Source organism: Phacochoerus africanus, chromosome 14 (assembly GCF_016906955.1).
Source record: "Phacochoerus africanus isolate WHEZ1 chromosome 14, ROS_Pafr_v1, whole genome shotgun sequence".
NCBI lineage: Eukaryota > Metazoa > Chordata > Mammalia > Artiodactyla > Suidae > Phacochoerus > Phacochoerus africanus.
This window is the reverse complement of record NC_062557.1, coordinates 58,306,637-58,327,963: the sequence shown is the minus strand read 5'-3', so window position 1 is coordinate 58,327,963 and position 21,327 is coordinate 58,306,637. Positions and strand designations below refer to the sequence as shown.

General features: G+C 42.1%; 1 protein-coding gene across 4 annotated transcripts; it reads right to left on the bottom strand.

Moving 5' to 3' along the window:
- Positions 1-3,765: 3,765 nt before the first annotated feature.
- On the bottom strand, positions 3,766-21,087 carry ZNF286A (zinc finger protein 286A). 4 transcript variants are annotated; one of them, XM_047757052.1, is made up of 7 exons: positions 21,013-21,087; positions 20,519-20,720; positions 19,497-19,585; positions 14,625-14,739; positions 13,260-13,352; positions 4,971-6,225; positions 3,766-4,100 (listed from the first exon to the last, which is right to left on the bottom strand). In XM_047757052.1, exons 2-6 carry the CDS (start codon positions 20,544-20,546, stop codon positions 4,994-4,996), a joined length of 1,557 nt encoding a protein of 518 aa, XP_047613008.1. In that variant the 5' UTR covers positions 20,547-20,720; positions 21,013-21,087; the 3' UTR covers positions 3,766-4,100; positions 4,971-4,993. The 4 variants fall into 4 exon arrangements, with proteins under 4 accessions (XP_047613008.1, XP_047613009.1, XP_047613010.1 ...); XM_047757053.1 differs by lacking the exon at positions 21,013-21,087 and adding an exon at positions 19,732-19,794 and having other exon boundaries at positions 20,519-20,580; XM_047757054.1 differs by lacking the exons at positions 19,497-19,585; positions 21,013-21,087 and having other exon boundaries at positions 20,519-20,581.
- Between the last annotated feature and the right edge of the window lie 240 nt (positions 21,088-21,327).

Sequence of the window (21,327 nt, the reverse complement as noted above, 5' to 3'; positions counted from 1 at the left end):
TCTGCAGGGAGACATAAAGTGAAACTGAACTCAGTGCTAAACTGAGCTCTTGAGCTCTCAGAGCCAATGAATACCATCTAAAGCATTCTCTAACCCAGTGACCCTTGAACTATCACAGGAGAAATGCAAGTGGGAAATCTAACTCCTGGCAGTAACAAACATATCTGAAATGGAAAATACACTGTTTAGGATGAAGAGCAGATTAGACGCTGCAAAAGAAAAGGTTAGTGAATTTGGTGACCTAGAAACACGTGGAGAAAAAAGTGGAGAATTAATGGAACCAGTGAGCTACACAGCAAGACCACGTAGACCGTGTGATTCGAAACTGAGGAGGGATCTGTTGTGGGGCAGTGGAAACGAATCCAACTAGTATCCACGAGGACATGTATTTGATCCCTGGCCTTGCTCAATGGGTTAAGGATCCGATGTTGCCTTGAGCTGTGATGAAGGTCTCAGATGTGACTCTGATCTGGCGTTGCTGTGGCTGTGGTGTAGGTCAGCAGCTATAGCTCTGATTCAACCCCCTAGCCTGGGAACTTCCATATGCCACGGGTGTGGTCCTAAAAAGAAAAATAAATAGTAATAATCCTAGAAGGAGAAGAGAGTGTGAGGATGTAGAAAAATATTTAAAGAAGTAATGGCTGGATAGTTTCAAAATTTGATGAAAATTACAAACCCACAGATCCAAGAAACTCGATGAAATTCAAAAAAAGACATGAAGAAAACCACACAAAGGCACACCATAATCAAATTTCTACAAACCAGTAATAAACAGAAACCTTAAACACAGCTAAAGAATATGATGTCACTTATATATGGGATCTGAACTATGACACAAATGAACTTATTTACAAAAGAGAAACGGACTCATGAAGAAAACAAACTTATGGTTACCAAAGGGGAAAGTAGGGGAGGGATAAATTAGGAGTTTGGGGTAAAAAGATAGAAACTACTATATAAAACAGATAAACAAGTTTCTACTGTCACAGGGAATTATATTCAGTATCCAGTAATAATCCTTAATGGAAAAGAATATGAAAAAGAGTATGTATGTATATACATACAATTGAATCACTTGGCTGTACACCAGAATCTAATCCAAAATTGTAAATCAACTATAATTCAACTGAAAGAAAAATCTGCATGTACTAAAGAACAAAGATAATTACTTCTCACCAGAAAAACAAAACAAAACAAAAAAAGCAAGCCAGAGATAATAAAGCAACACCTTTAAAGTACTGGGGGAAAAAAAGCCCAAGGAGTTTCCTGGCTGTCTAGTGGCCCTTTCACCACTGCAGCCCAGGTTCAATCCCTGGTCTGGGAACTGAGATCCCACATCAAGCCACTAAAGACAAAGACCCCTAGAAGCAACAAGAAAGTAAGGACACCATACCTCCACAGAAAAATAATTCTAATCACAGTGGATTTCTCATCAGAAACCTCAGAGGCCAGAAGGAGGTGGGACAATACCTTTCAAGTGCTGAAAGATAAGTTAACTGTTAACCCAGAAAGATTTTGAGCTTGATCAGTGACAATGCAGCAAATATTCTTCCTCTCCTGTTTCTGCCCTTGTGCTGCAATTTAAAGGTAAGAAAATAAAATACATTGCTTGTATAAGTTCTGCTAAAATTCTTCCTAGAGATGAACCAGAAACTATTTAATGATAACACTAAATGATGTAAAGCAGAGAAACTGGAAGAGAAACTAAAAGTGAAAGAACAAGAGGAAGCATGGGTTAAAATAGATGATCTAGCAGAAAAGGTTCCCCAGTTTTGTAGTCAAGCAAGTGCCTTCTTGGGTTGATGACATATGGGTCATTTTTTGTTTGTTTTTTAGGGCTGCACCCACGGAGGGGGTTTCCAGGCTAGGGGTCTAATCAGAGCTACAGCTGACGGCCTATACCACAGCTCACGGCAATGCCGGATCCTTAACCCACTGAGTGAGGCCAGGGATCGAACCCACAATCTTATGGTTCCTAGTTGGATTCGTTTCCGCTGTGCCATCACGGGAACTCTGACACATGGGTCATTATTAGACAACTGACAGATGGTAAGGCAGTCCATGAAGGGGTTCTTCAGGCAAAGAAGTGGCCAAAAAAGAAAAGAAAAATTGTTTCCGCATGATTGTTGCCAGCATTAAAAAAAAAATCTTAGAGGAGTTCCTGTCATGGCCCAGTGGTTAACAAACCCGACTAGTATCCATGAGGACATGGGTTTGATCCCTGGCCTCGATCAGTGGGTTAAGGATCCAACGCTACCGTGAGCTGTGGTGTAGGCCAGCAGCTACAGCTCCAATTCGACCCCTAGCCTGGGAACTTCAATATGCCTCAGGTGTGGCCCTAAAAAGACAATAACAAACAACGAAAAAACAAAAAAACAAACTTACAGATATTATTCTTTGCTTTCATGTTCTAACATAACTCACAGAAAAAAGTGACTCAGAAATGCCCAGCCACGTTATTTCTATTTCCTGTGCTCTTTACTTTTGCTAATGACATGTATACTGTGTCCTACTTCTTTTATGTACCTCCACGGCCAAATTTCCGTCTTTTGTATAGCACCAAGATTCTTGGAGTAAATTAGTGGGATAAATTTATTTTCAAAAGATCTTTCTCTATTTTGACTGGAATTAGAATTTGAAAGCTGTATTTTTATTTGCAGAATTAATTTCTTTATTCAGACATTATTGCCCTTTAACAAGACTCTAGCTTAATAAAGTCTCTAAGAATTTCATATTTTGCATAAGGTTAGAATGAGATCATCTTAAGTTGTATCAGATTTTGCCTAATGCAAACTGCAGCTGCCTTTAGCAATAATTTAATGCAAACAGCTTGTTGTGCTGCGCATGACTGTGACATTCAGCTGCTTCAGTTTAGAACTTCATATGGTTCTAAGAGTTTAGGAGAATAATGATTTTTAAAAACCCTTTTTCCATTTTTAGAAAACACAGTATAAACACATAAGTGAAATACAGTATTTAAGTTTTCATCACTGTTCAAATGAGGTTTATGTCTCACAATGTTGCATGTATTAAGCTTTTATTTTAGATGGAATATCAGGAAAAAAAACTTTGAACTTAATGCTTCATCTATTTTCCTGAGGATGGCCATTATTTTGACTTATTTATCATGCTTGAAAGCTATTTGAGATGTTTATTGCTATTCTAAACAAGTGGTTCTGGTTTCTTTTGTTTCTGGTATAAAGGTATATAACTTAGTGTTAAATGTCTTGATGCATAAAAGATAAAATGTGGCTTAAGATCTGTTTTTTTAATCTAGATCTCCCATATCCATTAAAATATTGTGAAAAGTAGAGAAAGTTCCTCATGCAGCTATTGTGTCTGCTGCCAGTTGGTTTCCTTTTAAATCCATTGCCGATGTTTATTTCCTTGTGTTTTGGAGGAAGTCATTTTAGGGGGTGGTCTTATTGTGTCACAGAGCAAGAGGAAGTACTAAATTAAAATGTTGCCCCAGCTTACAGTGGAAAAGCACACCTGTGTGAAGATTCTCACACCTGAGAATATTGACAATTACTTATTCACTTTGCAATCACTAAATCTATAATTCTAAAGTGGTTAGACGCCTTCTTCTTTGGGAAGAAAAACAGCGTTTTTTTATTGTTACATAAAGCAGTGTCTCATGTATATTGAAATGCCATCGTCTGAACTTCCAGCTTTAGCTGATATTTGATATCTCAAGTACCTTGATCTTGGATGTTCTGGATGCTCAAAAGATTTCTGGAAAGGACATTGTTCTCCCCTAAGGAATAGTGTTTTGCTAAATATTTATTGGAACTTTTGCTTTTGTTCCCAATCCCACTACATGGGTCTTTGGCTAGCCACATAACTTATGTCCATAGATCACTGTGGCTTCATGCCTTTTCTACTTTCTTTGGGGCTCTGGGATACAGCAAAGACCAACCAACATACAGAAGAACAACAACAAATGTGGGTCAACATGAGGCTGAGAAATGGCAACTTCTTCCGGGGGGGGGGGGAAGCTGCTTGTCTTCTAGGAGTCACTGTCCCATGACTATTCCCGTATGCAACTCGAAGGTGTTCTTTGTGCCTCATGGCTGCTTCAGTTCTTCTTGACGGGGACCCTAAATGTAACAAAATATCAAACCCATCAGCTTTTCAGATTCACCACATCCCAGGGCTTTTTCTCAAAGTGACAAAGCATAGTTTACAGAGAGCAAAATAAGGTAAAGAAATGAAATCTCTCTCATACAGTGATTATAGAAAACCAAGATTTATTCAGTGCCAAGGATAAGAAAAGAGGGACTTGATCAAAAACTAGGGTTAAGGTCTTGACCCTTTCTCTGCTTCAGGATAACCTCCAAGGAAGTATAAAGATTTGCACAGCAGAGGGTTAACAACAATCTAAATCTAGGACCAGCATAATCCATGTGAATGTTACTCAGAACCTGCTTTGTATGTTCATCAAATGAAATACTAGTCTTTGAGGGTCAGGTGGGAATCCAAAGCATATTTTGATTCTCAAGCCTTAACTTTATATAGCTAATGTGAAATAAACAATACTCTCTGTATAGCTGGGTCTCCACTCTGGATTCAGAGGAACTCTGTGTTTGTGTGATGATAAGGCTATGAGCCCTCCACTTAACCTACCAGATGAGAACTTCCTTACTAAGTGAGATGCTCTAACAGGGCTCTGATGTGACAGAGGGGCAATTGGATTTCACAATGACCGTATTGCTAACCACTCCCAAGGACTTCTTCAATTTCCACAAAAGGGTATGGGGGTGAGGGTTAGGGATCAATCTTTTGAGATTTCCGTCTAGAAACATTCAGAATGATCAAATCAATGGATATAAGAAACATCCTGTTCATGGCTCAAGGCTATGTATCATGCCACTAGAATTAGATGCCTATAGAATGGTCTCTCAAGCAGGATTTTATGGGTCTTCTGCTTAAACACTTGGGTATTTAACACAGTGATAAAACCAACTTACATTTCTTCACACTCAGTGATTTTTCAGGGCTGCTCTTCAGTGTGAATCTTTTGATGTCTGATAAGAGATGAACTGCACTTAAAGCTTTTCCCACATTCATTACACCTATAGGGTTTCTCTCCAGTATGAGTTCTCTGGTGCTGGATAAGAGCTGATGAATGAATGAAGGCTTTCCCACATTCATTACATTTGTACGGCTTCTTTCCTATATGAATTCTTTGATGTTTAGCAAAATTTGAGCTCCGGCTGAAGGTTTTCCCACATTCATTACACTCGTAGGGTTTCTCTCCGGTGTGAATTCTCTGATGTTGAACAAGATGTGTGCTCTGACTAAAGGTTTTCCCACATTCACTACATTCATATGGTTTTTCTCCAGTATGAACTCTCTGATGTTTAGTAAGGGATGAGCAATGGCTGAAGGCTTTCCCACATTCCTGACACTTATATGGTTTCTCTCCAGTGTGAGTTCTTTGATGTTTAATGAGTGCTGACGAATGAATGAAGGCTTTATCACACTCATTACACTCATAAGGCTTTACTCCTGTATGAATCAGCTGGTGCTGCACGAGGTGTGTGCTTCGATTAAAACCTTTCCCACACTCGCTGCACTCATAGGGTCTCTCTCCAATGTGAATCCTCTGATGTATTGCAAGGGATGCACTTTCTGTGAAGGCTTTCTTGCATTCACTGCATTCAAAGAGGATTCTAGTATGAGTTCTCTGATGTTTAGTTAAATTAGCCCTGTGGCTGAAAGATTTCCCACACTCACTGCAGCTGTAGGGTTTTTCCCCAGTATGGACCCTCTGGTGTCGAATGAGCACTGAATGGTAAGTGAAAAGTTCACCACAATCATTGCATTTATGAGGTTTTTTCTCTTTATATGTCCTCTGCTTTTTCATTAAGGTTGACTTCTGTTTCAATCTTTTTTCAAGAGTATGAAAGGCATATGATCCCTTAGGACCTCTGTCTTGAGTAAGAAGGATTGATTTCTGACTCAAACTTTCCCAGTAAACACCACGCTCGTGAGTCCTCTCTGCTGGGAGTGAGTTCATGTGGGTGAACATTTCTCTCAAGTGTCTCTCCTGATTTTCTTGCTGATTCTCTAACCAATTCTTACATTCAAGAGTTGTCCCCAAGTTGGAGTCACAGACAGCATGCCTTGTCAGCCTATCTTTTACTCCAACCTGGCCTGATTCTTCTTTAGAAAAGTCTTGCACTGAAGTTGAATCTTTGCTCTCAGGTCTTGTCTCCAAGTCTGAAAGAAATTGGAAATGCAAATTTCCTTCGTTTTCTGAGTTCAACCAAAGGCAGTTCTGTAATGAGTAAGAGTTAATGAAGGTGAGAAGCATGGCTTCAACAAGTAAGTGCATTTGACTCTTATAAGATGATTTGCAAAGAGAAGAAAAGTGGAGGGAAACAAATGCACACAATATATGCACAGGAAATCAGCAGACTTGCTCCAGGAGTCAGAATGGGGTAAAGATAACCAGAAAGACAGGAGAAGGAGGGACCATAGATGAAGCACCATATCACCAGATGAGCAGGAAATGAGTATCCTAGATTAGGATGGGGGGAACAACTTCTGTTAGAATATCAAATGCTGTCATAAATATCCAGGTAGTTACCATCTCAGTGTAGAGTAGTTACAACTTATTTTCCAGTCACCCAACCCTACTCAAATCCTAATAGGCATTCCATTTCCAGTTTGAAATCTTCTTAAGAATCTTTTATAATATATCCTTGTTCAAAAATCTATGATCTCCCAAAGATAGAAATGGGATATCATAGGCTTACATTTTATTTAAATATATTAGATTATATGTGCACAAGGTTAATCATTACAACACTAAGGTAATGAAAGACTGGTAACATCTCAAATATCTTACTATAGAGAACTGATTAAACTATGGTATATACATATAATGGAGCACGTGCAACTTAAAAAAATATAAGAATGACCTCTACATATTGCTAGGAAGTGGTCTCCAAGATATAGTAAATAAACTTAACCCAGCCCCAACAAGCTATAAATGAGTGTATAGTTTGCTACTTTTCATGTAGGGAAAAGGGAAGACACAAATATATAGGTGTGTTTGGTTATATTTTCCAAGACCAAGGATGGATAAATGAAATATTAATACAAAAGACAAGGCAGGGATGTAAACCAACCTCTCTGAACATATCTAATACAAAACTATTAGAATTATAAAGAGATAAATGGAACACAGGAGCAATTTAAGAAATAAGGTCAAGTATACATAGGAATTAAGAATAATAATACAAAGGTGGTGTTTCAGTCAGTTAACTAATTTGTTTTTCCAACAAATGGTGCTATGACTGATTAAACATTTAGAAGAAAATTAAGTTAGATTTGCCCCTCAACCCAAACAGCCTAATTAATTCTGTTCATACAGCTATTTGCTCTTCTACCCATTTATCCAATGGATGTCTATCATTTGCTAGGCTCTGGGGAAAAACACAGTCCCCATATGTACAATGAGAGAGAATTTAGTCTAACATTCACAAATATACATAAAAATGCACTGAAGTACTGAGAAATAAAAGGTGAAATCCGACTAACACTTCTGAAGAACCCTGCTATGACAGACTGAAAGAAGGGGACTCTAGGGAGAAGTGGGAAGGCTTCCCTGAGAAGGTAAACAACTGAGCAGAAATCAAAGTGGGGCTGGGGTTCAGGTGAGTATTCTGGGTCACAGGTACAGAAGCAGGTGAGTGTTCCAGGTAGAGGGAATTATATGTACAAAAACCCCAGGGTAAGAAGGGACATTTAAGAGCACAGTGGCTGTGAGCATGGACTCTGAAATCAGAATGCAAAGATTTAAACCCAGCTGTGCTGCTTACTCACCGTGTGACCCAGGGCAAGATTATTTTACCCATCTACTTCTAATTCAGCTTCCTTATCTGTAAGATGGGGCAATAATAAATAGTACCTATTTCATGAGGAATAAAAACACCTACCTTAATGACTATTAAATAAAAAATATTTATAAAACACTTAAAACTCTGACACAGCACAGCTGCTACGTAAGTGTTAAATCAGTCAGACATAAATTGATAAAAGGTTAGCAAGGTAGGTAGAGGCAGTGATCTCTAAGTGTGGTCTGCAGATGCCCGGGAGTCTGTAGGTTCAAAACTCCTTTCAAAATGATGCTTATATATTATTTGCCTTTATCACTGTCCTGACATTTGTGCTGATGTTGCAAAAGTAATGGTGGTAAAACTACCCACAACTTCCACAGATCAGGACAAGACTAGTAGTTATTGTATTTTTCCATACTGTGTACTCTCAGTTAAAAAAATGAAAGCCAGTTTCACTTAAAAATGTCTGAGGAAACAACAAGAAATATTATGAATTTAGTAAAATTACTTTATTAAATTTTACACCTGGACTACATGCTTTTTTAATGTTCTAGATGATGAAATCATAAGTATTCATAAAGCAAGTCTGTTCACATCAAAGTGTGATGGTTCTCTTGGAGGAAAACCACTCATGAGATTGCCTGACAGCTGAACTAGCCACTTTTTCAAGGACCACCAGTTTTACTTGGAATGACTGACAAACATTATCTATGTTGGGCACCTGGTAGATATTTTCTTAAAAACTGAAAAAAAAAAAAAAAAAGGCTGTAACTTCAAGAAAAACAACTGACAGTATGTAATGGGTTCATAATTGCTATTTTAAAATTAATGATCTATGGAGTTCCCGTCGTGGTGCAGTGGTTAACAAATCTGACTAGGAACCATGAGGTTTCGGGTTCGATCCCTGGCCTTGCTCAGCGGGTTAACGATCCGGTTGCCGTGAGCTGTGGTGTAGGTTGCAGATGTGGCTTAGATCCCGCATTGCTGTGGTTCTGGCGTAGGCCGGTGGCTACGGCTCCAATTAGACCCCTAGCCTGGGAATCTCCATATGCCGCGGAAGCGGCCCTAGAAAGGGCAAAAAGAAAAAAAAAAAAAGAAAAGAAAAGAAAGGAAATTAATGATCTAATAGTTAAAAATCTTTCTCATTTTCATTTCTATTATAGCAGCTATTGGTAGATAGAGCCCACATGAACAAAGCTTGTTAGGGTCCTCAATAATTTTGGGAGTTAAATTAGGTCCTATGATGCTAAAACCATTAAGGGTTGCTAAGATAGGGTACAGAAATGGAGGCAGAAGAGGTATAAGGCTGGAATAACGGGTAAGGGGAAGATGTTACAAGGGTTTGTTAGGACTCAAGGATTTTTTTTTTTGTCTTTTGTCTTTGTTGTTGTTGCTATTTCTTGGGCCGCTCCCGCGGCATATGGAGGTTCCCAGGCTAGGGGTCGAATCGGAGCTGTAGCCACCGGCCTACGCCAGAGCCACAGCAACTCGGGATCCGAGCCGCGTCTGCAACCTACACCACAGCTCACGGCAACGCCGGATCGTTAACCCACTGAGCAAGGGCAGGGACCGAACCCGCAACCTCATGGTTCCTAGTCGGATTCGTTAACCACTGCGCCACGACGGGAACTCCAGGACTCAAGGATTTTGACTGTTATCCTGAGAGTAATTCAAAGCCATGGACATGCTGTAAGCACAAGGGTGACACCATCGGACTCGCATTTTGAAAATGTCACTTTCACTGTGATGTAAAGGATGGAGGTGACGGGAGGCAAGGCAGGGAGATTATCAGAGAAGCCCAGGCAAATGAAAAGGAGATGGAGGGATGTTAACAGTGAAGAAAGACTTAGAATGTAATTAGCTCAACATGAGAATGAACTGGGTACAGGGGGGTGGGGCCTGTAAAGATCTCTCACCGACTGCTGGCATGTACAAAGTGATAAGGCAGCTAGTGTCATTAAGATACTTACTGGGAAGGGATCTTGTTGGTGAGGGTGCAGAATTGGGGTATATAACAGGCATTCAGTTTTAATCATGCTGTTTTGAGGCATCTTTGACACAAGCAAATGGAGAGAGCAAACAGTTACACAAACATTCAAACAGGAGGCCTGAGGAAAGGTCTGTGGTGGAAACACAAATCTGGGATCCATCCAAAGAGAGAAGGTAATTCAGTTGTGGGAATGGATGAGACTAACCAAGGAGAAAGCAGAGGCTGTAAACAAGTGACCAGTTGGACAAATCTGACCCTCAGATGTGTTTTTTTGGGCCCACACTATTCATACAAGTTTTTGAGATCAGCTACCAACACTTAAAAAGAGGAAGACTTGATGCAGAAATTCAAATTTTAGGTTTCTCTTAAAAAACAAAACTATAAGCATACTAAGTGACAACCAATTAGAGCAGTTTGGCAACTTCAGCCTAATGCCTATTTTCTAAATAAAGTTTTATTAGAACACAGCCATGCCCACTGATTTCCAACATCTGTGGCTGCTTTCATGCCACCATGGTACGCTGAGCAGTTGCAGCAGAGGCCAAGTGCCCCACAAGGCCTAAGTGGCTGACTATCTCCCTGCCACATGAACAGTCTGCCAGCCCTGCAGTGAGAATGGATGGAGCAGCAGCCCCTTTCTGCTGAGGCTCGTGCCCCAGCCTCCCAGTCCCCACCCTGTCCACCTCACTCATCAAGGTTACGACCTGGACCACATAGCCAATTATGATTCCAGCTGTGGAGGTGGGGAAAGTCAAATCAAACCTTGAGTAGTTGAAACATTTAAGTGTTCAGAAAAGAAAGCCAAGAAGATACAACCAAAGAAGTAAGAGGCAATTCCAAATGGATTAAGGATTGAAAGGGAAAAAAAAAATCAAAGGACAAAGATTCTACAAGAGGACAGAAGCAAATATTTCCATAATCTTGGAATGAGAAAGGCCTAAGTACTAATCAAAAGAAAAAAATACAAGACTTTAATACATTATTTATTTATTTATTTTTTGTCTTTTTGTTATTTCTTGGGCCACTCCCGCAGCATGTGGAGGTTCCCAGGCCTATGCCAGAGCCACAGCAACGCGGGATCCGAGCCAAGTGTGCAACCTACACCACAGCTCACAGCAACGCCAGATCGTTAACCCACTGAGCAAGGGCAGGGACCAAACCCGCAACCTCATGGTTCCTAGTCGGATTCGTTAACCACTGCGCCACAATGGGAACTCCAAGACTTTAATACATTAAATTTGTACATTAAAAAGTATAGCAAGAGAGTTCTGTTGTGGCTCAGCAGTCACAAACCTGACTAGTATCCATGAGGACTCAGGTTTGACTCTTGGCCTTGCTCAGTGGGTTAAGGATCCAGAGTTGCCATGAGCTGTGGTATAGGTCGAAGATGCGGCTCGGATCCCATGTTGTTGCGGCTGTGGTGTAGGCCAGCAGCTACAGCTCCAATTCAACCCTTAGCCTGGGAATCTCCATATGCCGTGGGTGTGGCTCTAAAAAGACAAATAAATAAATAAAATATATAAAGAACTCTAACAAATCAAGAAAAATACGTGAGGAGTTTCCACTGTGGTGCAACGGGTTAAGAATTAGTCTGCTCGGGTCCCTGCAGAGGTGTAGGTTCAATGCCTGGCCAGTGGGTTAAAGGATCCAGTGTTGCTGCAGCTTTGGTGCAGGTTGCAGCTGCTGCTCAGATTCAATACCTGGCATGGAGAACTTCCATATGCCACAGATGTAGCCATAAAATTTGGAAGAAAAATAAAAAAAAAGGAAAAGAAAAATATGTGAATGGCCCAATTTCTAAAAACAGGCTAAGGATATTAGCAGGGAATTTACGAGAGGAAACCTAGATGGCTACTAAATACAGGAAATAAACTCATTCACAACTAGAGAAATATAAATTTAAAAATTTGTGCAGGAGTTCCCGTCGTGGCGCAGTGGTTAACGAATCCAACTAGGAACCATGAGGTTGTGGGTTCGATCCCTGGCCTTGCTCAGTGGGTTAAGGATCTGGCATTGCCGTGAGCTGTGGTGCAAGTTGCAGACACAGCTCGGATCCCGTGTTGCTATGGCTGCAGTGTAGGCCGGCGGCTACAGCTCCGATTCGACCCCTAGCCTGGGAACCTCCACATGCCGCGAGAGCAGCCCAAGAAATGCCAAAAAAAAAAACAACAACAAAAAAAATTGTGCATTGTACATTGTGTGTGTGGTATACTAGATTCATACCAACTGTACCAACTAGTTACCTCCAGGCATAAAGAGAATGTAAAAACTTTCACAAAATCTGTAATGTTTCTTATTTCTTAAAAAGAGAAAATACCACACACTTGTAAGAGTGGCTAAAAGGAGGAAGAGAGACAACCTTAAGTGTCGAAGCTAATGAGAATCACCTACTATTCTCATTTGTGAGTGGGAATGTAGTTGGTACATGGCCTCTAGAAATCTGTTTGCTAAGATGCACCAAAAGTAGACAGCACCTGCCCTGATGCAACAATCCTGCTTGGACGCGTACGTCCTATAGAAACGCACGCCTGTGTTCGTTACAGGACGTAGGGAGCAAAGCACACAGCCAAAATCTGGAAACACCCATGTGCTACCTCAGGAGAATGGATAAATGAGCCAACACAGTGACAGAACGAGACAACAATGAGGGTGAACAGATCACACACCATGCAACTACACAGACGCATCTCACGGCAGTGTTCTGGGAGGGGGCCAGACACAAGAGCACACTCGGGATGACTCCTTAAATAAAGTCCAAGAACAGTCAAGACTACTCTGGTCTGAGAAATTAGGTAAGGTTACCCTGGAAGGAGGGAGGTGACTTAATGCTGGCACGGAGTGCTTCTGGGGTGCTTGCTCTGGGTGCTAGCTACATCAATGTTTCAATCTGTGAAAATTCATAGAACTGTACAGTTATGCTATTTTAATCTATCTTATATTACCAAAAAGGAAGAAAAAAGGCAAAGAAGCAAATATGAGCATGTTTGACCTTGGTATCATTTTATTTCCTTGATTTTTTTATGTGTTTAAAATGCTATATACTTACTTATCTTAAAAAAAATTTTTTTTTAAGTTTTATGGCTGCAGCTGAGGCATATTGAAGTTCTTGGGCCAGGGACTGAATCTGAGCTGCAGCTGCGACCCATGCCACAGGTGCGGCAATACTGCACCCTTTGTTCCACTGTACTGGGCCGGGGATCAAACCCCTACCTCTGCAGCAACCTGAGCTGCTAGTCAGATTCTTAATGCACTGCGTCATGACAGGATCTCCTAAAATACCATACAATTAAAAATAAGGTATTTACAAAATAAAAGCATTGCTGGCACTTCTAATAGTCTTTCTCAGGCACTGAAAAGTGCCCCTTCTTTAGTGTCCTGTGGGGCTTTGCTTTCTGAAGACTCCCTTCTTTCTGACTCACCTGAGCAGCTGCTTTTGGGGACTTTTCTCTCAAGCATCGAAGGTTCTTTTCCATTCTTCAAACTGTAGTTCTCAGGTTTGGAAACTGGAAGCCCTGCTCATAATAAAAAAAGAAAGAAGAAAAGGGACTCAGCTCTTTGCAACGGGCACAAAGCTCTATCCTAGAGACTGGTCCAAACCCCTAGATCCACAAAGAACATGGGACATTATAGAGGGGGTGGGGACTGCTAAGTGAAGCTTAAAATACGCGCAGCAAGAGTCTGGGCCTGGTAAAAAGTTTATATGCATCTGAAGTGACAAATATTTCTGCCTGTTTAAAAAAGAAAAAAAAAAAAAAGAAGAGAATTTCTCTTCACTCCTTTATTGCAGGAGTTCTGGGGAGACACTGCAGGCTAGTCCTCAGCGGGAGGCAGTTGGGCAAAGTGAGGCCCAAGTGGCAGCAACACAAGGCTGTGGCTGTTGTGACTAGTTGTTTTCTGATGTTTTCCCTTTCTTCCGTCTTCAGTTATAGGAACCTGCTTTCTTGGGGGTTTTATTACCTGTGGTTTGGGAGGAACTAACCTAGTTCCTTCCACCCCTCATATGAACACATGTGTACACCGCCCCCAGAGGTGGACATGGATCCACGCTGGCCAGAGCGTACTCTCTCCCTGGCTTCAGTAATCGTCTCACTGATCAACAAGTGACCCTATTTGCTGAAACTCCCAGGCAGAAGCTCTCTTTTCCCCTTAGCTCTACGTGGAAGGATAAAGTAGCCTTAGAGCTGCCAATGACCTGAGATCAGGCAAAGCTATTACAATTACAACGTAACTAAATAAAAGAAACTCCTGACACTATAGCTGTTTTCCTTTTTATTTATTTATTTATTTTTTGGTCTTTTTAGGGCCGAACCCACTGCATATGGAGGTTCCCAGGCTAGGGGTCGAATCAGAGCTGTAGCCGCCAGCCTGCATCACAGCCACAGCAACGCAGGATCCAAACCACGTGTGACCTACACCACAGCTCATGGCAATGCCGGATCCTTAACCCATTGGTTGAGGCCAGGGATCGAACCCACGTCCTCATGGATGCTAATCGGGTTAACCGCTGAGTCACAACAGGAACTCCAGCTGATTCCTTTTCAAGCAAGTGTGAGTTAGGTTTCTGTCACTTGACTCCGAAGATGCCTGATACAGAACGAGCCTAGACATTTCCCTGGGAACCTCGAGCAGAAAGAGACTCTCTCTGGGCCTAGAGGGATAGACACTGGACGATTGCTGAACACAAAAGTGGAGGCTTTGTTAAGCTGTTTCCCTCTCAGTAAAGCAGTAATAGCAATAATGCCCCATCGGCAGGCTCCAGACCCACAGAGGGCACCCATCCTTACAGAGCGAGGCCAGGTTCCTGTAGTTCTCCAGCATCACGGCCCTCTGCGCAGGGTCCAGCTCCCCCCACTCCTCTGGCGTAAAGTCCATGGCCACGTCCTTGAACGTCATTGATGCCTGCGACACAAAACACACCACCACGTTTTGCTCGGTAGTCTCCCTTTCTCCCCCAGCCTCTGTTGGCCCTGGAGTAGACGCAGAGATATGTTCAACAGGGGGACGGACTATGATAAAGGACAAGCATTTGCATGTGTTCAGATGCTGAACACTCCACATAAAGTCACTGGTCATGACTGGAGCACCAGCATGCTGCCCAAGAGCCAATATGAGACCCAAAGAAGTAAGCTTTCTCCAGAGAGACCAGCATTGTTTTCCGGGTAATACAGTTAAAAACGAACCAACCAGTCAACAACCTACTTTAGTAAACAAAACACAGGCGGAGAAAAAAAGGCATGTTTGTTTAATTCTCCTTGTGAGTCCTCAATAAAAACTTGAAAAGTCAATCGATACAGAACTTGCGACAGGACAAGTCATGGAATGAACAGACTGGTGCCAAATCCAGTGAAGCATGGAAACGATTCAAGGCAAGAAACATTAAATTGGAAAATGACAGCAACAAATTAATTAAGGGTACAGAGATAACATATAAATGTTTATGTGTAAGTACCCTAGGATTAAGATATATAACACCAAAAAACCCGAAAACTATATGGAAAAAAGAATGAAATAATGTCATTCACAGAGACATGAATGCAACTAGAGGTTATTATACTAAGTGAAGTAAGTCATACAAAGACAGATACCATATGATATCACTTATATATGGAATCTAAACTATGGCACAGACGAACCTACCTACAAAATAGAAACAGGCTCAGACATAGAGAACAGACTTGTGGTTGCCAAGGCGGAGGAGTTTGGGGGAGGGATGGCCTGGGAGGCTGGGGTCAGCAGAGGTAAACTATCACGTGCAGAGCGGCTAAACAACGAGGCCCTACTGTAGAGCATAGAGAACTACATTCAATGTCCTATGATAAACCATAATGGAGAAGACTATTATAAAAGAATATAAAAATGAGTGTGTATATATGTGTGTGTATGTATAAATGAATCACTTTGCTGTACAGCAGAAGTTAACACAGCATTGTAAATCAACAATACTTCAATAAAAATTAAAAACAAAAAAAATACGGAGATAGACACATACTGGTACTGAACATTGCTATTTAAATAAAGCCATAAGAATGGGAATAATATTCCAGATTGTTGAAATACATACATGCCAAATGCTATAAGTGGATAGAAAACGCCTTCTATTTAAATATTCATGAGGCATTTGTAAAAATAACAAAGTAAATGTTAATAAATTCCAAAACAGAAATGAAACAAAGCAAAAACTGATAATTGAAAAAAATCATTCAAAATAATGAAATAAAATGCAAAAATCAATGCCAAATGGCTAAAATTGTATTCAGAGGAAATGTTTTCATGTCGTTAAAAAAAAGTAATTAAATGAACAAAGCTACAAATCAAACTAAAGAAAAAACCCAACAACAAACTAAGGAAAACAGAAAGAATTACAGGATAGAAGCAGAAATTAAGGGGGAGAAAAATAAGAAGGATAAGACAGCTGGGAAATCTAAATAAGATCAGCATTACAGTAGTATACCAATGCTAAGTTCCAGATCTTGGAAAAAGAGAATAATAAAGTGAGTTAAAATGTTAAATTTTGGAGAATTTGAATGGAGAGCCTGTGAGAGCCTTTTCTACCATTTGCTATATTTCTATTAGTCTAAAATTATTTCAAAAAAGTTTCAAAAAATAGAAATAACCGAGACTTAAAAAAATATAAGAATCATCCTTGGAAAATAAAATGTAAAAATTATTAAGTAGCCACTGAGGAGACAAGCTATTACAAGAAAAAAATGACTGAGCCTACAATCTGCATATTTATAGCTAAACTGACATTTAGTAGGCATTAATTTCTAAACCATATACGAAAAAAATCAGAATAGCCAAAATGCAAACTACTGCACAAAAGGCAGAAAAGAAATTCAAAGAAGGAAAGCACAGTAAACAGGATTATAAAAATCACAAGGCAAGAAAAATGTGAAACATACGAGTAATCATATTCATACAAATAAATTAATTTGTTATAGCCACAACCTCTTTACGGAAAGGAGACCTAAACAAAATCCCAAAGGTGGGAGATGGGGGGTAGGGAATGGGAGGAAATATGCCATATGTCTGAATACAGTAGTGGAAGCTCAACAAAAACATATGGGAAAAATATACACCAAACTATTAGCCTCAGTAGAGAGAGGTGTGGGACTGAACTCGGGAAGGGAAGTACACGTAATTTACATTTATATGTGTCTGTGCCGTTTACCTGGTTACTATGAGCAAGAATTAAAACTTTAATATAAAAAAAAATCTAGTAAGTAAAAGAAAAATACCCCAGGTAAATTCCAGTGAGACAGCTGCGATACTAGCATCAAACAAAATCTAACGTGATGCAAAAAGGATAGAGTTTTAAAACTGTCCATAGAAGGTGTAATCCATCCTAAAGCTGTAACTAGCCTTAAATCTAATACCAACATGCTGAAATATATAAAACAGTCACCCTTCTGGCGTGCGTGCCCTGACTTTCCTCTGGCTGCTACGCCTGGCCACTCTTAGTCCAGGCAGTTCAGGCAGTACTAGTTCCATCTCTGACCCATGGGTGGGATGTGCCTTTGTGTGTGTGTGTGCAGGTATATTTTTTGGTCTGATTGTTACACTCAGATTTGGCAAAAACTGGTCCAAGAATGAGCCTAAGACCGTTAAAGAGTTGACCTCAGTACTTTTTCTGGAGTGACCAGAAGGGAAGATATAAACCCAAATTAGTTAGAGGCCAGCCTGCACTAGAAGAAAAGTATGCTTGAGAGCAAAACCCACGAGACAAAAGAAAAGGTCAGTGATTTGGAATGGATAAGCCATGAGATCCTGCTATATAGCACTGGGAACTATATCTAGCCGCTTGTGATGGAGCAGGATGGAGGATAATGTGAGAGAAAGAATATATATATGTGTGACTGGGTCACTCTGCTGTCCAGTAGAAAATGGACAGAACACGGTAAACCAACTATAAAAGAAAAAAATCACTATTAAAAAAAGAAAAGATCAGTGAAACACAGAGAATAGGGTGGGGGTGTGTGTGTGTTTTAGGGCTACACCTGTGGCCTATTGAAGTTTCCATGCTAGGGGTCAAATCGGACCTGCAACTGCCAGCCTAAACCACAGCCACAGCAACTCGGGATCCAAGCCATGTCTTCGACCCACACCACAGCTCATGGCAATGCAGGATCCTTAACCACTAAGCAAGGCCAGGGATTGAACCCACATCCTCATGGATACTAGTCAGATTTGCTGTGCCACAAAGGGAACTACAAGAATAGTTTTTTTTTTTGTCTTTTGTCTTTTCTAGGGCAGCACCCGCAGTATATGGAGGTTCCCAGACTAGGGGTCTAATCGGAACTATAGCCGCCAACCTACACCACAGCCACAGCAAATCAGGATCTGAGCTGCATCTGCGACCTACAACCACAGCTCACAGCAATGCCGGATCTTTAGCCCACTGAGCAAGGCCAGGGATCGAACCCGTAACTTCATGGTTCCTAGTTGGATTCGTTAACCACTGAGCCATGACGGGAACTCCCCAAGAATATGTCTTAATGTCACTGCTTGAACACAATCTTAGCCAAACCTGGATTTTTCATTAGTCAGTAAATATGGCTTTTTGCTTTCAGTTTGAATCCTGTTTTCATCAGCTGCAACTTAATGCTTCTTGATTAAGAAAGTCTCCAATATTAATAATGTAAGGCATTCGAGAAACCAGTGGAGGCAAGCAAGTATATAAGGATCTTGAGAAATCGTTTTTACACACCGTAGCAATGTGCAATGCCCACTTTTTACACTCTGGAGTCACACAGCAAATTGAGGAATCCTTGGGTTGTAGTATATGACACATCATGGGTGGTTTTCCTCCTACCCAACTGAGTTTAATAAAAATTTTCAGATACACAAAAAGTTGAAAGACTAACACACTATTCACTGATATACTACAACTACCACTTAAATTTGACAATTCTTAATATTTGGCCTTGGAGAAGAGGGAGATTGGAAAGTAAGCTGCAGACTTGATAACAGTTCATTTCTAATATAGATGAGCATTCATCATCTATTTTTGTATGTTCATAACTCATTCCAGGACTTAAGGTGCTTTTTTTTTTCTTTTTTCTTTTTCTTTTTCGGCCAGCAGTATATGGAAGTTCTTGGGCTAGGGGTCTAATAAGAGCTGCAGCTGCCGGCCTATACCACAGGCACAGCAATGCCAGATCCAAACCCCATCTGCAAGGTCTATGCTGCAGCTCAGTAGCAACGCCGGATCCTTAATCCACTGAGCAGGATGAGGGATCAAACCCCATCCTCACGAATACTAGTTGGGTTCTTAACCCGCTGAGCCACAACAGGAACTCCAAGGTGCTTTCTTAAATTTCCACTTAACAGTCATGTGTCACATAGTGAAACATACAATTTAAGAGGTATGTGCCCTGCTGTCTTTTAAAATAGTTTCCCAAATTACTAAGCACAGAAATTAGCTAGTAGGTGATGCTCCTTCCAGGCTTGTGGAGTGACAATAAATATTGGATGGAGAGAATACCACGAGGAAGTACAAAACACTTTCCACGGAGTCTATTAGCCACTCAAGTCATCTCTTAGAATTAGAACTCTGTTCTCTAGATGGGCTCTAGCAGACACAGAAATGCCACATCAGAAAGTGGGGAGTGCATGTGTACTCTGAGAAATACAGTGCCATTTCAATACTAGCTCACCTGGGATCTGGCAGTGAGGCGAAGGGCTGCCACTTCTCCCTCTTCTGTGCTCTTCTCTTGGGAAAATGGAGAATCCTGGGAAGACAGAGCTAAGGACAAGAAAGCAGAAAGGAGGCGGCCTAGATCTATCTTGTGATTCAGATTTACAAGTTTAAACTTCCCACCACCCTACTAATGATGCTCTCTACAAACGCTTCTGCTGAAGGGAGCCAGAAACAACCCAGCATGTTGCTACCTGAGGCTTCAATTCACTCAGTGGCAGCACTGTGACACATCCAGGAAGATGGCATTCTCTGGTCTGGAAATTAAAATAAGTTTTTTTTTTTAAATTTTCCGAGCTTAATCTAGATTAAATTAATATGGGAAAGAGAGGCTCCATGCTTTTGAAAAATTAACCTAAAAATTTCTGGTTAAAACCTGCAGGCTTACGTTAAAGGTAAATCTCTGGATCTCACCCCCAAATAATTATCACTGCTGAGACTGGGGTATGATTTACAAACTGAACAAGTATGGGAGGGGGCGGGGTGTGGATTCTGATACAGGAGGTCGCAGACCAAACTTCAAGAAAGACTGACCTAGAAGAACTGGAAGTCAGTCATTGACTCCGATGCCTATTTTCTCTGAGATAAGACAAAAATTTCTGCTCTACTGAAACCAAAGAGTTTTTGTGCAAAGTGGAACGACAAGTGTGTTAAATACTTCTGCCAACCCATAAAGCTAAACTTTCAGACCCACTGATGAGACCAGGATGATACGTATAATCATCACGGAGGAAGAAGGTGTGAGAGGAAGTGTGAGGCTACGCTCAAGCCTCAGAAGCTAACATTTCGCTCACATTTGGGGGAGGCTTTGGAGGGTCCACTGTGCACCAGCTGGAGTGGAAGAGGGGTGAGCCCACACCAAGCCGTCCACTCTCACTCACCCGTCCATCCCCAGACAAAGGAGCCGAACAGCTCTGACTCCCGCGCCCGAGGAAGACTGTGGCCCTGCCCCCAGCGCAAGTTCAACACCAGCCCTCTCACCTCTCTTCCCGGGCATTTCGGTCTCCATGGTTACCACCTCCTCCTGGCCGCGAAGGTTCTGCTCTTCCCCCAGGGCCGACCTCTCAGGGCAGAAGCGTGGAAGCCCCGAGGCCCCGCGTTCCTTCTTCCCGTCTCCCCTCTCGGGGCTCCTCCAAAAGGCTTCGTTCCGTCCCGAACCGGTTCGGCCCTGCGAGCCTGGCACCTGGAATCCCAGGACAGCATCCCTGAGGCCAGGAGCCTCTGCTCGCAGCTGCCCGGGGACCGCGAGGCCGGAGAGGACAGCGCTCGAGCCGCCGCCGAAGGGCGGGCGCGCAGACCAAGCCCCCAGCCCGCCGAGCCCGCCGCCCCGCGCTCGCACCCGCGCCCGGGGGCCTCGTGCCTGCCCTCGACGCTCCTTGCTCCGGCGCGCACTCTACTAGGCGGGACGCAGACTAACGCCCCGGGGGCCACCGCCGGGGCCGGGCGAAAAGAGTGGCACCTGAGCGACAACTCACCTCCTACCACGGGCCTGACAAAGGCTACGAACTTCTCGGGCCACCGGAGTCACGCATGCGCGAGATCGGGGGCAAGGCTGGCGAACCTCCACCGGCCCGGGAACTACGATTCCCAGAACCCCCCGGGCGTGGCCGGACTCCGCTCCCCTGCAGGTGGGTGCGAGCGTGGCGCGGTTGGGGATACCGACAGCCGTGGTCTCTCTCTATCGCGAGAGTAGCGGGCGCTCGGCCCGCGCAGGATGCCGCGCACTTAGGAGAGCGGGAACCGTGCTCTTGCTGGGCCCGCGCTCCGTCTGCACGTGGGGCTACTGAACC

Bases quoted from the DNA above. Each gene is read 5' to 3' on its own strand.
- ZNF286A (XM_047757052.1), bottom strand. From the start codon at position 20,546: ATGGAGACCGAAATGCCCGGGAAGAGAG. The intron at 13,353-14,624 runs GTAAGGATGGGT...TATTATGAGCAG, and splicing joins CAGGAACCTGGCCTCGCTCT to GGCTTCCAGTTTCCAAACCT. The intron at 6,226-13,259 runs GTGAGTCAGAAA...AATTTCTTTCAG, and splicing joins CCCCAAAAGCAGCTGCTCAG to ACTTGGAGACAAGACCTGAG.